Here is a 13,911-nt window from a genome sequence, read left to right as displayed (position 1 = left end):
ATTAATTAGTTTTTACAATTTGTTTCTTTAATTGTAGAGCTCTTACACGGTGATACTTATAGAATACATTTTTAATCATAGAATTATACAGTTTGACGCTCAACGAAAGGTTGTCTATGTTTGCGCAAGGCTTTTAGTAACAATTCGTTCACAGATCTTTGGTAAATATGTTGACCGTAAAACAGATCAACAAGAACAATAAATGATAACGCAATGTTTGAAATTCGCACTGGAAATGGCACGCACCTTGTACCCATTTTACAGGTATCAAATCAGATTTGATATACTAAGTCGTTATAAGTAAGAGCTTAAAAAGGTGAAAATCTTAATCAATCATTGGATGTACGAGCTTGTATCAGTCAGCGAGACAGCCAAATAACTTATTTTATGGAACGATATCTTTACGAACAAAGCGGGAGTTCAGCGTTGACGACATAAACTTCGTTTACCGCTAAAGTAAAATATTTGACCAAATGGTATACGAGTCTAGATCTATTTTCAGAAAAATGCGTTTGGTATGCAAGCAGCCACTGGCCAGAAAAGTTGTTATCAGAACCTTAAAGCACACAACTCGGATAAACACAAGTTGGAGAAAGTACAATCTCACTACTCACCAAATACCTTTCGCTTCAAGGAAAAGCTACGTACCTTCTTTCAAAGATAAGCTCAGTAGCATGTACTTAAACAGATGACAGTGATTTACGAGGCCATTTTGCGGCAGGTGTTTGCGCGCGGAGATGCAAGTCCGTAAGGAACCTTTGGGCCAATCAGCTTAGCCGAGAGGAGGTATGCCAAATGAAAAGATCAGATCATGCGTGGAAATATAATAAGTAATAGAAATCAAAATATTCGAAAGCTGATAATCTGATAACCTGGGCCATTGTTGCAACATAGAAAGGCGGATTTCAAAGACACCACAAATATTAATTAATAACAACAAACGCAAATAAAACGACAAATCTTTTATCGGCAAAACGCGACATTTATAAAGGTATTTGTTATCGCGGCTCTTTGTAAGATTAATAATCTGACAAAACATGCGAAATTAAAACGCAAATATCCTTGATTGACGTTTCTTTAGAAAATCACGATTATTGCTCGGAAACGGTCGTGACACCCTCGGGTTGGAGTCGTCGAACGTTAGAATTCGTCGTTTTATGATAACATATATACATGACGCAGTTCGCTATATAATAAAGTATTTGTTGAAAAGATAGTAAATGATATAGGAAACTCTCAGTGAAGGCCCTTGTCCGATCCATGAATGAGTCCAATAATTTTTAATATCTACTAAACTCAACATATACAGGCATGTATTCAGACTTGCTCCCGTCTGGCTAATTCCGGAGGCCGTGGGTTCGATTCCCACCAAGGTCAAATTTTTTTTTTTCTCTTGTGGTCTCCCAATTCCCTCCTTGGGATTGAACGCTCAGAAAGAAATTCATGGGTGGGCTTTACCACTTTAACAAACACTGCAGAGTTAATTCTCTGATCCATATCATTTGTGTCCTTAGTGCTTAGTGCTTAGTCCTTATGGTTTTAAATTATTAATTAAGTCCACCATAGATATTGTATCACTACTAAATTTCCAGAACCAAAATTCGACGAAGCACAAGTCACTTAGTATAGAGACTTCATATCTCAATCTCACCTTTCCCTTTCGTTTCCGCAGCCGGTGAAGCCTGCTCGCTAATTGGACAGTCGCCAGAGTTTCCGTGTAGAATGGAAGCGAGGGTGAGACATGCGCAATCATCGTTGTACGACATGACGTATTTCCGATAGATTCTTGGAGCATGCGCGTTATTTTACTTGTCCTGTTTAAGACAAAAAGGAGAACAAATACGTGAAAAAGGATTCCCGAAGCTAAGCTGAATCCGGTGTATTTTGACAACAACAAGCTTTTGAATTCAATCAATAGGACGTTGACACTTTCGCAAATTTTCACCTCAGGCCTGATTTTAACTAGTGACGCAAACGTATGTACAAGAACATGAAAATCTTTACCCAGGTTTTCAATAGTAAAGTTAACAGAGACTCAAGCTAAAAACTCTTTGAAACTGTTTGATCGTTGTCCTTGTGCTCACATTTCTCAGTGTTTGAATCAATGGTTTCTTACGCCTGCGATTGTGCTGCATCGGGTCTTACCTGTTGGCAAAGTCTAACTATTACTTATTTTGTAATCCGCAATCCTCTACTTTCTTCAGATCATGTGACAGTACTCTAGGGAGTAGTCTCTTTTAGAATTGGTCAAATTTACGCTGGAATGCATTCTTTACTTCCAAATAGACAAAGGGTCGATTCTCCAGAGAATATCAGGTGGTTTGCAGTGGTAATTAGCATATAGAGCGAATAAGGTCTATTAACTTGAAGCTGGTTGGCTGAACGCACCTGTGTGGCACGTGCTTGGCGCCATTTATAAGAGAAATGATCACGTTTCCAAGTCCAGACAGAGACATGCTGCTCGCTCCGCCATCTTTCTTGGACCCAGCATATCCTTCGCAGCTGCCAAGGTCGATCAAATGCAACCGAGAACGACCTCCGTGGACTGGGGAGAGAACGAAAATAAAATCGTTAAAATGGCAATTTCGTACGAAACATTCAAGAGATTAAACAACACTTAACATCTTTGTGCATCATATGAAAACGATTCTACTCTACTTGGCTTGATGAAAGCTCTTACCTCCTCCAGCGTTCTTGGAGTTTTTCTCCACGCGGTATTGATAAATATGCACCGTAAAGAACATGTGAGAGTTCATTTTTTCTTCCCAATCTGAGTTCTCTCCTGTAGAATGAAGCAATAAAAGTTAGTTTTCGAAATAAGTGAGTGTAAACGAAATATTATACAATTGACTTAAAACCACTTACAAGAACTCTGCTGGGAGACCATTACTCGAAGCGTACAGCCCCCGCGCGAACCCTTTTCTACGCCATCTTCACAGATCGGTCTATTTTTAGATACGCATGGGAATCCTTTTCCACGTGAAAATTAAAATGCCGGTTCACATAAGAATTACGCAAAGTTTGAGACTGAATTTGTGGGAACTTCAATCTAAAAAATAAATTGGTTTGTGAAAACACCGTTACATGAATGTATGTAGAAGTTGTGCTCTCCGAACTCTGCTTGATAGCTCGCGCTAGCTAACACTTAGGTTGGATTGATCAAAATATGAAATATAGAATAGCATACCCTCTAGTTGGCCGGTCAGCGGTTTTGTTCTCGACGCTAAGGCTGCATCCAGATAGTACGCTGCCTTCTCGGCTGTTGGGGCGCGAAGCTCCGTGGGATTGATCTCCTAAAATGTGACAAGAAATTTGATCAACAGCGTAAATGCGCAACTGCTAAACTGTAAGGCACACATTACACACTCTCTCAACAGATTTGATAAATTGAGCGTGGCAATAACCGCAAATTTTTCTACTCACGTGAGCTCCGCTGCGATCCTCTTTGAGGAATACGCTTGGGCTGGGATCACCAACGCCGTTTTCTGATCCTAAAAAACAATAAAAAAGATGATATATCAACTACTTGCAGTTGCATTGTCTATGTTGTTCACTTAGAATCATGACAGTGTCTCTTGAGAACTTCACTACAAGCGGTTTTCGATCACCTTTTGAGTAAACATTTTGTGTTTGTTTTGTATTGCTGAGCTCATCCAGTGGTTAAAGTTGGCTCTTTTTCAACACTCTGTAACCAATCACGGATACTATTTGTTTTTAGGAAATTAAGAGCGAAATCGTGACTTAGCTTGGGGCGTCTTTCCGCTGTTAGAAACGGTTCCTGATATGCTTTCCCGTGCTTGGCACCGGTTTCCAGTTTTTGCATCAAATTTGGAATGGTCAATTTTCATATTACCTTCTGTTATGATTGGCCACAAGTGTCGGAATAATTCGGTTTCATTTGTGGGAAGTGATAAGAAAAGTTAGTGAGTAGAAATTTCACTACAAAAAATGTCAATAATATTTAGGCTTGTAGCTATATCGCATCTGCAAACTCAGTTAGCTTAGGGTGTGGCGAGAACTTTTAAGTTTCCATCTCCTGCAAACTTTGACCGGCTGACTAAGTGGCTCAATCTCATAAACGAAAAGTAAAAACTGAATGCTACAGTCATCAGTTACCTGTGGCTTGTTCGGCTAGCAAATCCCGAACGGTTTCCGATCGCCCGACGATCTCTACTGCCGACACTCGAACGGAAAATTTCGTTCCAGTTCTAAAATGAACAAACAAAGATACAAAGATACAAAGCTGTAAAACAACAGAGGCAAACTAATGGAAAATGCCGAGAGGTTGCCTATGAGTACTGTTCCACGAATTCAATTCATTATTGGTGGGTTATAAAGGATCTCAGAACAGCTGAACTTATGCCAAGGAAGGATAATCGAATCCTTTTTTTCTCTTACTTTTGTTTCTGGTCGGCGATCAGTCTAAACAGCCATGACAGCGCACAAGGAATCAGTCCTAAAGTTTGTTCTTTCTCGTCTCGGCCAACCATAGTGTGGGTCTTTCCTGAAAAAGGTTAAAAAGAAGCAGATAATTACAAAAAGAAGAAATTATTTTTAGCACAGACAAAGCACTTGTTAAAATGGCAAACAGAAAAAGCTCTTTTGTTCTTTCTTTACTGATGTGCTGAAAGCAATTATACCTAAACCAGCATATCCATATGAGAACAGGCAGCCCTCTGATCCACCCACAACTGATTGAAGAACGTCTACTAGTGATCCCGAACACACTTCCACCTAAGAAAAAGAAAGAAAATGCGCGCTTTTTAGTAAATGTACGACGCGAATACGCACAGTGTATTAGGGGTATAAGATGTCTTCAGTAACATTTGAGTATGTGAACATTTAGATCAGTGAAAGTTATGGAGGACTGTTTTGAGAAGTAGTACAGGTCCCAGTTGTTAAAGAGCGGATAAATCTATCCAGTGGATAAAATGTACTCCAACAAATGTATTACGCTGTACAAGTTGGTTTTCACTTCATTCTGAAGTACTAACATTCATAAAAGCTCGTATTGTATGAGCATTACGTCATGTTACTATCGTTTATTGTTTTGTACAAGGTGGTTTTCTAACTTTTACTTTTTGGGTTAAATTCTTGTGCTATAGCCATGCAAGTGAAATCTTGTGAGAAGTATCTTACTGCGGTAAACTTTATTACACTGTATAAAGATGTTATTTCAATGAGTTTGCATCTCGAAATAAAATCAGGAAGGCTGTCTGAAATTCTTAAGGGTATCAATTTGAATCAGAGATTTGAAAGGGTACAGCCTCATGATACATCATACAAGGTAGTTGTCTTTACTCACCTGAGAACAGTCTGTTTCAAATATAGAATCAAACGCGAACATCTTGGGTGCAGCCACGCCCATTTTTCTGTGAGTTTGTGACACGTGACCCACAGTGCTGGGATCGTACAGTGTGACCTGTTTTCTCTTCTGATCTACCTTCATGAAGGACCCAGTCTCTCCCGGAAATGACGGACCGATACGAAGCATCACTTTCACCTGCGGGTGGGTTTTAAAGTAGAGCGATCAACTTCTATTTTCTCTTTAAATACTTTTACGTATTCAAGCAGACAGGAGACAAGGTAAATGGTTTTAGGACGTTTCTCTGGATCCACATGAAAGACCATGCTTGGCTAGAAATTGTAATTTGATTGAAAGGTTTGAAGATAGCCTTTAGCTAAAGAAAAACCAGTACAGTTTTCTTCATGATGTCTAAACACCTTCTACAAGATGACAGACAAAACGCCATCGAGGCAGGCCGAGAAAGGGAACGAAAAGGAAACTTGAAAGGGCGTGAATATAAAAAGAAGAAAAGTTTGTTGCGCTTAATATTAAAGTAATGTTGTTGTTGTTGTTGTTGTTGTTGTTGTTGTTGTTGTTGTTGTTGTTGTTGTTGTTGTTGCATTTTTCTTTTCTTTGGCTCCATAGCTAAAAACATGTTAGTGGAAACAGGCATTTTTTTTGTCTTCCAACAATTGTAAAAACATTTTATTCTTGAAGGTTTAATGATCCTCAGAGACCCAGGGGCAGCTGTTCGGGAGAAAGGGATTTTCATGGGCGAAAGTTGTTGAAAACTTTCGCCCAAGAAAATCCCTTCCTCCCGACTAGCTGCCCCTGGGTCTCTGAGCATCGCCGAGGATGAGGTTTAATCGCCCCTTCTTACCTTCCCATCGGTTCTTTTGCTGTGCATCTTCAGCAGGCCTGGTGGCACAGCAGGGCTTGATACCCGAAGCACTTCCTTGAACTTTGTAGGGAAGGGGTATGGCTGGACTTCTTTCTGTCTGTGCCTTGACGGTGTTAACTCTACAGCGGGGGAGGGGTGGTACGGGGAGGACGTTTCCTGCTTGTGACTGTGTCCTTTCTTCTTCTTCTTGGAGGACATTAACTTTTGAGCGGCTCTAAAAAACGCGAGGAAGAAAGCGAATTAACGACAAGAAAATTTGAAGTCAAGAGGAGCAGATGGTCTTCTTTTTTCACAGGCAGCCCAGACGTAATGAGCGATACAAGCGGTTATTTACAAGCGGCTGCACAGGGAAATTTTGAACGGTCCGAATAGAAATAGAAAAATTTAAAAACAAATACAAAAAAAGCTTCCTCACCGTTACTCAATTGCTTTCTGGTGTCTTCTGACTGGTTTAAATGCCATTTTGTCGGGTTTTACAATGGAGTAAACCCTCGTAACCGCAGCCCTCGTAACCGCTTGAAAATAACCGCTCTTATCGCTCATTACGTCTGGGCTGCATGTGCTTTTCTTAGTAATGCTTCTCGCAGAAAATATGCATAATTAATACCCGCATTTTGACGTCAAAGGAAAAAACAAGGATTAAAGTTTAGTTTTGTATTGATTGCACGACAAAGGAAGAGCATAAAACAAGAACAGAAGAATGCAAATATTGACAAACGGTAGAACAAGATTTTCAACAAAACAATGACTTTTTCTGTAAACTTTAAATGCGTCTTGAACTTATTACATTAAAAAGAACTTAATAAGGGATTAGTTCGCGTATTCAAGAGATATCCAAAGGACATAGATTAAAAATTGAACTTGGTATTTGCGTTAACTTCTTGTAGAAAAAAGTAAACATTTCCCGGTATGATTTATCGGGCGGAGTTACGTGACATTCTGTCACAGATATTTCTAGGAGCTTTCACATTTGGTACACATATCTCAGCAACAAATTAATTTCCCCAAACTTTTGTCTCTTTTATGAGATGAACATGCCTTAGAATATTTGACTGAAGAGGCAAAAAGGCGTATCATATAGTCGGGTGCATTTACCTAACACAATGTCAGCAACCAGCTTTCAAGTCACATTTAAACAGTTGTAAATGTCCGATTGCCATTTAAAATGTTTCACATTCTCAATACAATGAAACCCCTTACTGATATGTGCAAAATGACTAGCTTAAAAGGTGTTTTTTTAACAGCCAAACCAACTTCACTGAAAATAACGACATAACTTTGGTGCCCGTTGGCTGTGTTCGTTTGATAACTGAGAGCGAAGCGAGCACGTGAATTCCTGCCATACAATACGGAAATTTATCTACCTGACTTTTGATTTGTCCAGTTCTCGTCTGCACGTTGACGTTTTCCAAGTCGATAAATGCGTTAAACCTGTTGCAATCGGTACGGTACTGCGTTCATGTTCACCAAACGAATCCATTTATGTTTAAGTTTTGAAAGCACTATTTCTGTGGCAAATTTTGCATTGTGCCTTCTACGAGACGTCACATCGACGGAAGTACTAAGCTTCAACGACAATTTGTTTATCAAGAAAGGTGAAGACGCTTAAGTAACTAACAATACAGGGGGTTTTGTAGGCGGAGATATGTCTTTTAATTAAGTTGATTTTGAATAAGTCACAAATGACACTTTGAATAGCAAAAAAAGCTCATTCACTCAAGTGAATTTCTATAATCTTCAAGAGCATGTGTGTCTTGCTCGGTCGTTGGATTAACTTTATAACGCTAACTACCAACTTAGTGTTATCACAAAAAGAGTTGATCTAAACCTGCAAGAGTCAAACCTTGCGTTAATGTAAAATGCGGGCTCCAACTTTTGATTCTTTAAAGAAGAAAACTTAAAGTTAGGCTATGAACGCAGGTAAACTGGCAGCGGTAATATGACTTCCTAGTGGCGTTCGGGTTCATTATGCTGTATAACGTGGTTCAAACTTTTACGTCTGTGTATGGAAGCCTAAAGTATGACATTTAATTACGTTGAAAACCATTTTTTCTGGCGGTCTCCTTTCAATATTTTTGCCCAGTAAATAGTTTAGATGGTTGTTAAATTGGAGTTTGGCATCCCTAGCAAATGGAAAACGGTTTCTCGAAGGTTTAACAATTCTCTGCTTGTTTATCAAAACAAACGGTTTTACACATTTTCCCTTCAGCTCCCTCGAATTAGACCTACATCACACAGTGAAGGAATTTCAAATTTAGCCTTCTTTCCTAGAAACATAAGGTTTTCACATCCGTATACTAATCCACACTACAATGTAACATGTTTTCGTTTGTTTTCCTGTGATTTAGGGCGTTGACCTGAAGGGGCTACTTTTCATGACAATGATTATTGTAAATATCGATTAAACAATACAGTCAACTCCCTTTATTGCGGACACCCTCGAGACCGAGAGTTAGTGTCCTTAATAGCGAGAGTCCGTAATAGCGGGAATTTATTTCAGTCAAACGTCTGTAATTTATTTTTGCCGGGGATTTAGCTGCTGTCCGTATTATCGGGGTGTCCGTAATAGCGAGGTGTCCGCAAGGCGAGAGTTGACTGTAGTTTTTCGCTCATCCACAGTACAATGTCAGTATTGCACTAGGCGCCTTATTGGCTGTGAAAGCTCATGAATGCTCATATTTTGTGGAATTATTTTCAAACAAATTTTCAGCCATCGCCAAACGCAGTCGCAGGCCATCGCAAGTTAACTTGCTGAATCTGTCCTGTATCTCTTTAAGCCCAAATATCAACAATCATCATGATTCTCCTCAATTTTCCTCATATATTTCTTGCGGTATTAGTTAGGAGAATTTGTGAAACATCAAGGCTTTTTATATTTTCTGATCAGTTCCTTTCTTCTTATGAACTTATGTTCGATTAAGATGTGATTTGGTTGGAAGAACTTAAATTTGATGCTGACCGGTATTGGTGTTTAAAGGACTACAAAGCACGAGAACAGTCCGGTAGACTACAGAGTGGCCTGTATAACAGATCCTATCTTTTTCTGATTAGTTTATATGTTTGTTATTAATGCGTGTTTCGGACTAGAAGCGAATGGTTAGCTCTACGCCCTTGCCTCACTCATCGCGCATGCTTCTCGCCCTAAAAACGCCTAACAAATAACGCCTATTCTGCAGTGGACGTCGCTGGATCCCAAATAAACTTGGAGCGCTTGTTTGAAACATATGTGAACCCGTAAGCCCGGCGTTTCCTTGAATCCAGTCTTTATTTAGCGTCTGGCATTTATTTAAATCGCAATAGCCTTACCTTGACAAAAATGAAGAACCAATGGCTGCCTCATCGGGCTTGACATACACCATCCCACTGCGATCAGCGGTATCCATGGACGTAAGACCCATCTGAAGGCGCTGCTTGTCCGCCCGCCGTATCAACTGCTCAGCGTTTGGCCCCACCATGTATCCGGGAATGTTGTAGTAAGCGAGAAATTGGGATTCCTCAAGGGTGTTCACCATAGCAACAGCCTCCCTTTTAAGCTGATTCAAGTCTGTACAGCATATTTCGCACTGGTCATTTTTCCATGACTTCATCTGGGTTTCTGGGATACGGATTTGGTCGAAGATTCTTGCGGAAAGAGATCCCTGTAAGAGAAAGCTCAAAGTCAGAAGACGAGGTTTCAGAAACAAGCCTCGCACACTTTGCTAGAGAGTAATCGTATGAGAGAAGTCCGCTTGTCATGATACAGTAGATTTGTCCTTGTCATTGAACTTTCACATGCCAACTTTAACGGAGATGATACCCCACCCTCCCCACCCCTTTCACAAACATATTTCTGATAAAAAAAGTATCCCTTATCCCTCAAAGATAATCAAAAGCTTTCGACAAGCGTGATCTTTGTTCAAAGTTGAATAGTGGAAGCTCTACCCGGAGAATCAACCTCTTACCTTTTCACGGAAACAGGGACAGAATAGGGGGTCATTTCACCACACGGGGGGGGGGGGGGGGGGGGCGATCAAATGGTAGCCCGTAGACGTTGAGCTGTTAATTGAAAGTTTTAGAATTATGTTTACGTTAAACGGCAAAAGGCAGAAATGACCACGTGACCATGTTTATCCTTCATTTGCCGCTCACAGTTTCTCAGTAAAATTGAGTAGTTTTGCGTTAGCAGATCTATACTATTCTCTATGTACTATGAACTAATTTTTTCAAGAAAACATAAACGCGAATCAGACGTTTCCCGTCTGCCGTATTGACACGATTCTAAATCTCTCTATTATGTAGAATGTTGCATTTTGTACGCTTTGCTTGAAAACTTGCGAAACTAGTAACGTCATTGTAAACAGTGACGTTGCAACTACGCGTTCGAGTTAGCATAATTCGAAAACACGTCTTAGGTTCGACTCCTGATAGGAGCACTCAGATTTCTTTTTCCCGAGTATGCCTGCGTCACTTTCTAGAATAATCATCATTCTCATTCATTCACCAGGCTGGAAATATGCCATCACATTTCTTTCATATACCACACGTTCGACATTCAAATCCTAGCAGTATGCAGGATGTTTGTCCCATGAACCTAGTTTAATGGCCTTAGCTCCCACGAGTCTTCTGTAGCTCAGTGGCGGAGCATCCGAACTAGTAATCGGGAGGGCCTTAGGTTCGACTCCTGATAGGAGCACTCGGATTTCTTTTTTCCGAGTATGCCTGCGTCACTTTCTAGAATAATCATCATTCTCAGGATTTAGATGTAAAACGACGATTTGCAATTCTGCAGCAACTTCTGCCCTCTTTAGAGCAAATGTTTAATACAGAAGATGCAATTTTGAATATAAATAGCAAGTTAATGCTAATAAGTGTACAAATAACAGAAAAAACCGTACAGATTACAGAGATACGAAACTGACAAATTTGCATGCTTTGTAACATTTTACACTAAAGAAGGCATAAGTTGCTGCCGAAACATTTTTGTTAAATTGAAAATCGTCGTTCTATGTTTTTCCATCTTGTTCACGGTGTTTTCTGCTGTCCAGAGCTTTTGGCTATTAGAAAATATATGGCAACTTTCTATTTTGGGAACGGAAAAAGTAAAATACGCACACAGGGATCAAAAGCGTTATATAATTATGTAACAATGAAATTAATAAAACTAATGTGACAATTTTTCTCTATTTTAGGGGGAGGGGCTGCGGGGAGTACGAAAATAGACGGCACAAGGAAAGTGCTACTTACTTTACCTATTATTCATCCTTTTTAAGTCTATACCCTGATGAAATTATAGTCCTAGCTTTTATCCTGGGTTAAGAATGAAAAGCTGACCCGCTGAACAAGGTATCCAGAATATACTAACCTTGCAAAAACCATATTGCCATAAAAAACCTGCCCCATAACTCGAAGTTTGCTAAGATTAAGTTTTAAACTTTCGAAGCCACAAAATCCGTGATCAATTCTACGAAACAATGCCTGCCTCTGTATGTTTCAATAGCAAGAGGAACGAAGGATGCCTCAAGGCTGTTTTCAAGAGCTAAGAACCCATATTTCAAAACCTACTAAAGCTGACTCATAAAGACACAAGAGTTTGTTTATCACATTTCTGATGAGTCAGTGGACTGGAGGCCGGACAATTTAACAAGCACCGCCCTAGACTTATGCTAATAACCTAAACAGAGAACATAAACAACACTTCAAGCAAGTACCAGTGGACAATTATCAGAGGACGACATTGTTAGCACAAAACAGAAGTATTATCTTCGAAAGCATATTCTATTCATTAATAAGTGCTAGCGAAGCGACTGCCAAGTAAGGAAGTGCAACATTTATACACACGGAATTCGCTAATTAACCATGGAATCGTGCTTTCATGCGTTGTTAGTATAGGGGCAATATCAAATGCGTGAGTATTTCAAGCTCTGATCGTTTATTTTCGTTCAAAATATCGCGTGACAATTCATAAAAGTTGGCTAATACAAGTGTTTTTTGGTTTCGCCTCGAGCAAGCGTTCCTAATAACCGGAAGCACTGAAGTGTATACCAAAAATCACGAGAGGGGAAAGCAAGTGATTAATTAATATCATTAGTGACTGGATTTGTATTGTACATTCCTGGAGACGAAATTTGGACGAAGTTTTAAGCTCTTCAAAAAAGCATTCTACTTTTGATGGCAACGTTGAAATCAGCAACGAAATAAAACTTGTGCTTGGACACAAAACAAGACCTATTTAGGTGATAATCAATGCAAATTGCTACCCAAGATTTGTTGGTTAAAGAAAATGTTGCGGTTCTCCTTGCGGTGGAGGGGCTGTACCTTCTGTAATAGTTGCTAGGAGGCGATAAATGAAAAAGGTCGCTAGCTAGTTATTCTGATCTGTAGCAGCCCCTAAGGTTAAGTTACAATTCTTTGTAGAAAAAAGGCAAGTCTGTTTCAAAAACACAACGGTGAACAGAACGCTTATGGAAAAAAAAGTCGATATTTTGGAGTTCTGTTATTTTTCTTTCCAGACTCTAAGTGTTACTAATGACAAGACAAGATTCAAAATTATCTTCAGTTAATCCGTCTTTAACCTTTCAGGTTTTATTTGACCGATAGTAAAAAAAAAATAAATCCTCTTAAAAAAGTCAAGGCAGAGGTGTGAAGGTCATTATCAAAAGATCAATCTAGCATTTCAATTTTTTTTACCTGTTTTTGTCTTCCACTTCTCTTTCTGCCAGAGACATATGTTCGCTCCATCGCCTGTTCTACTGTCATAGTGACGCTAATACAAAATACCGTAGGTTTCCAAAAGTTTGTCTTTATAACATCGTTTTGGACATGCATGACGAACTTACGCACGCAAAACCTATACGGCCCATTAAATATCTATTCCTGAAATCATTTTAAGCGAGCACTGATGTCACAAAAATTAATCATATCTTTGGACAAGATGTCAACGAACTGCTTCGATTAATTAACGGCGTACCTAGCTCAAACCTTTTCAAAACTTGCTGCCGTAACACACGCGAGTATTGCTATGTTGTTCCGATCCATTTGCAATCGCGTGATTTTCAACAGTTTGGGTTCCAATTATAGATCTACAATCTTGTGCGAGTGTATAACCAAACCCCATTTCATTGTATTACCCATAGAGACATAAATATAAATGACGTAGATAAACGAAGCTCCTTTTATGCTTGAGAATGAAAACAATTTCCCTAGAGGGTGTTTATAGCAAAGTCATCCAAGCGAGTGGCACGTGCAAGGTCTAGATAAACAAATGTACATGTTAAAACCTTCGCGCGTCTCGTACATTAACTGAACTAACTTTCCAGAAATACCGTCGGGTCCATTTTAGCTGCGGTTAAATGAAACTTCAGTATCTCAGTATCCTGTTTCTAAGTTACTTTAGTATTTGTTTATTCGATAAGTAAAAGATGCGCTGTAAGTATGAGCTCATTTGAATTAATCCACCGATTTATTTCGTGTCGTCTTTGTGGAGGAAAAAGGATCGATATATAATTATTTCGCCGTAGTTTTGTTCCCGCAGGAAATCGTGCTATTGTCTATCAGATCAACTAGCTTTGCCATTGTTTGTACATAAAGAACTCCGGCATACGTGATTTCGTGTTGGAAAACCACAAGCATAGTTAATTTTACAGTACTACGTATATGCATGGTAGCTAATTGAGCTTCCGTTTTTCCGTCAAAACAAACAATCACCGTCCGTGTTACGACCAACGTGTTTACTGGAGCGTACACA

The 13,911-nt window shown here is 39.4% G+C and overlaps 1 protein-coding gene across 7 annotated transcripts in view; it reads right to left on the bottom strand.

The window, feature by feature from the left end:
- LOC146469656 (uncharacterized) overlaps positions 1–13,911 on the bottom strand; it is a 49,166-nt gene that overhangs the window by 8,940 nt on the left and 26,315 nt on the right. For all 7 annotated transcript variants that reach the window (XM_085122966.1, XM_085122965.1, XM_085122964.1 and 4 more), the window contains 11 exons: positions 9,495–9,826; positions 6,168–6,402; positions 5,306–5,503; positions 4,641–4,734; positions 4,399–4,504; positions 4,117–4,208; positions 3,424–3,491; positions 3,188–3,293; positions 2,681–2,782; positions 2,389–2,545; positions 1,652–1,814 (listed from right to left, as the gene is read on the bottom strand). In XM_085122966.1, the coding sequence (XP_084979092.1) occupies positions 1,652–1,814; positions 2,389–2,545; positions 2,681–2,782; positions 3,188–3,293; positions 3,424–3,491; positions 4,117–4,208; positions 4,399–4,504; positions 4,641–4,734; positions 5,306–5,503; positions 6,168–6,402; positions 9,495–9,826 (1,653 nt within the window). The remainder of the gene's footprint in view (positions 1–1,651; positions 1,815–2,388; positions 2,546–2,680; positions 2,783–3,187; positions 3,294–3,423; positions 3,492–4,116; positions 4,209–4,398; positions 4,505–4,640; positions 4,735–5,305; positions 5,504–6,167; positions 6,403–9,494; positions 9,827–13,911) is intronic.

Source organism: Pavona decussata, unplaced genomic scaffold, assembly GCF_977016875.1.
Source record: "Pavona decussata unplaced genomic scaffold, jaPavDecu1.1 SCAFFOLD_120, whole genome shotgun sequence".
Classification (NCBI taxonomy): Eukaryota; Metazoa; Cnidaria; class Anthozoa; order Scleractinia; family Agariciidae; genus Pavona; species Pavona decussata.
Note: the sequence above shows the minus strand (reverse complement) of the source record. Positions and strands in the feature narration are given on the sequence as shown.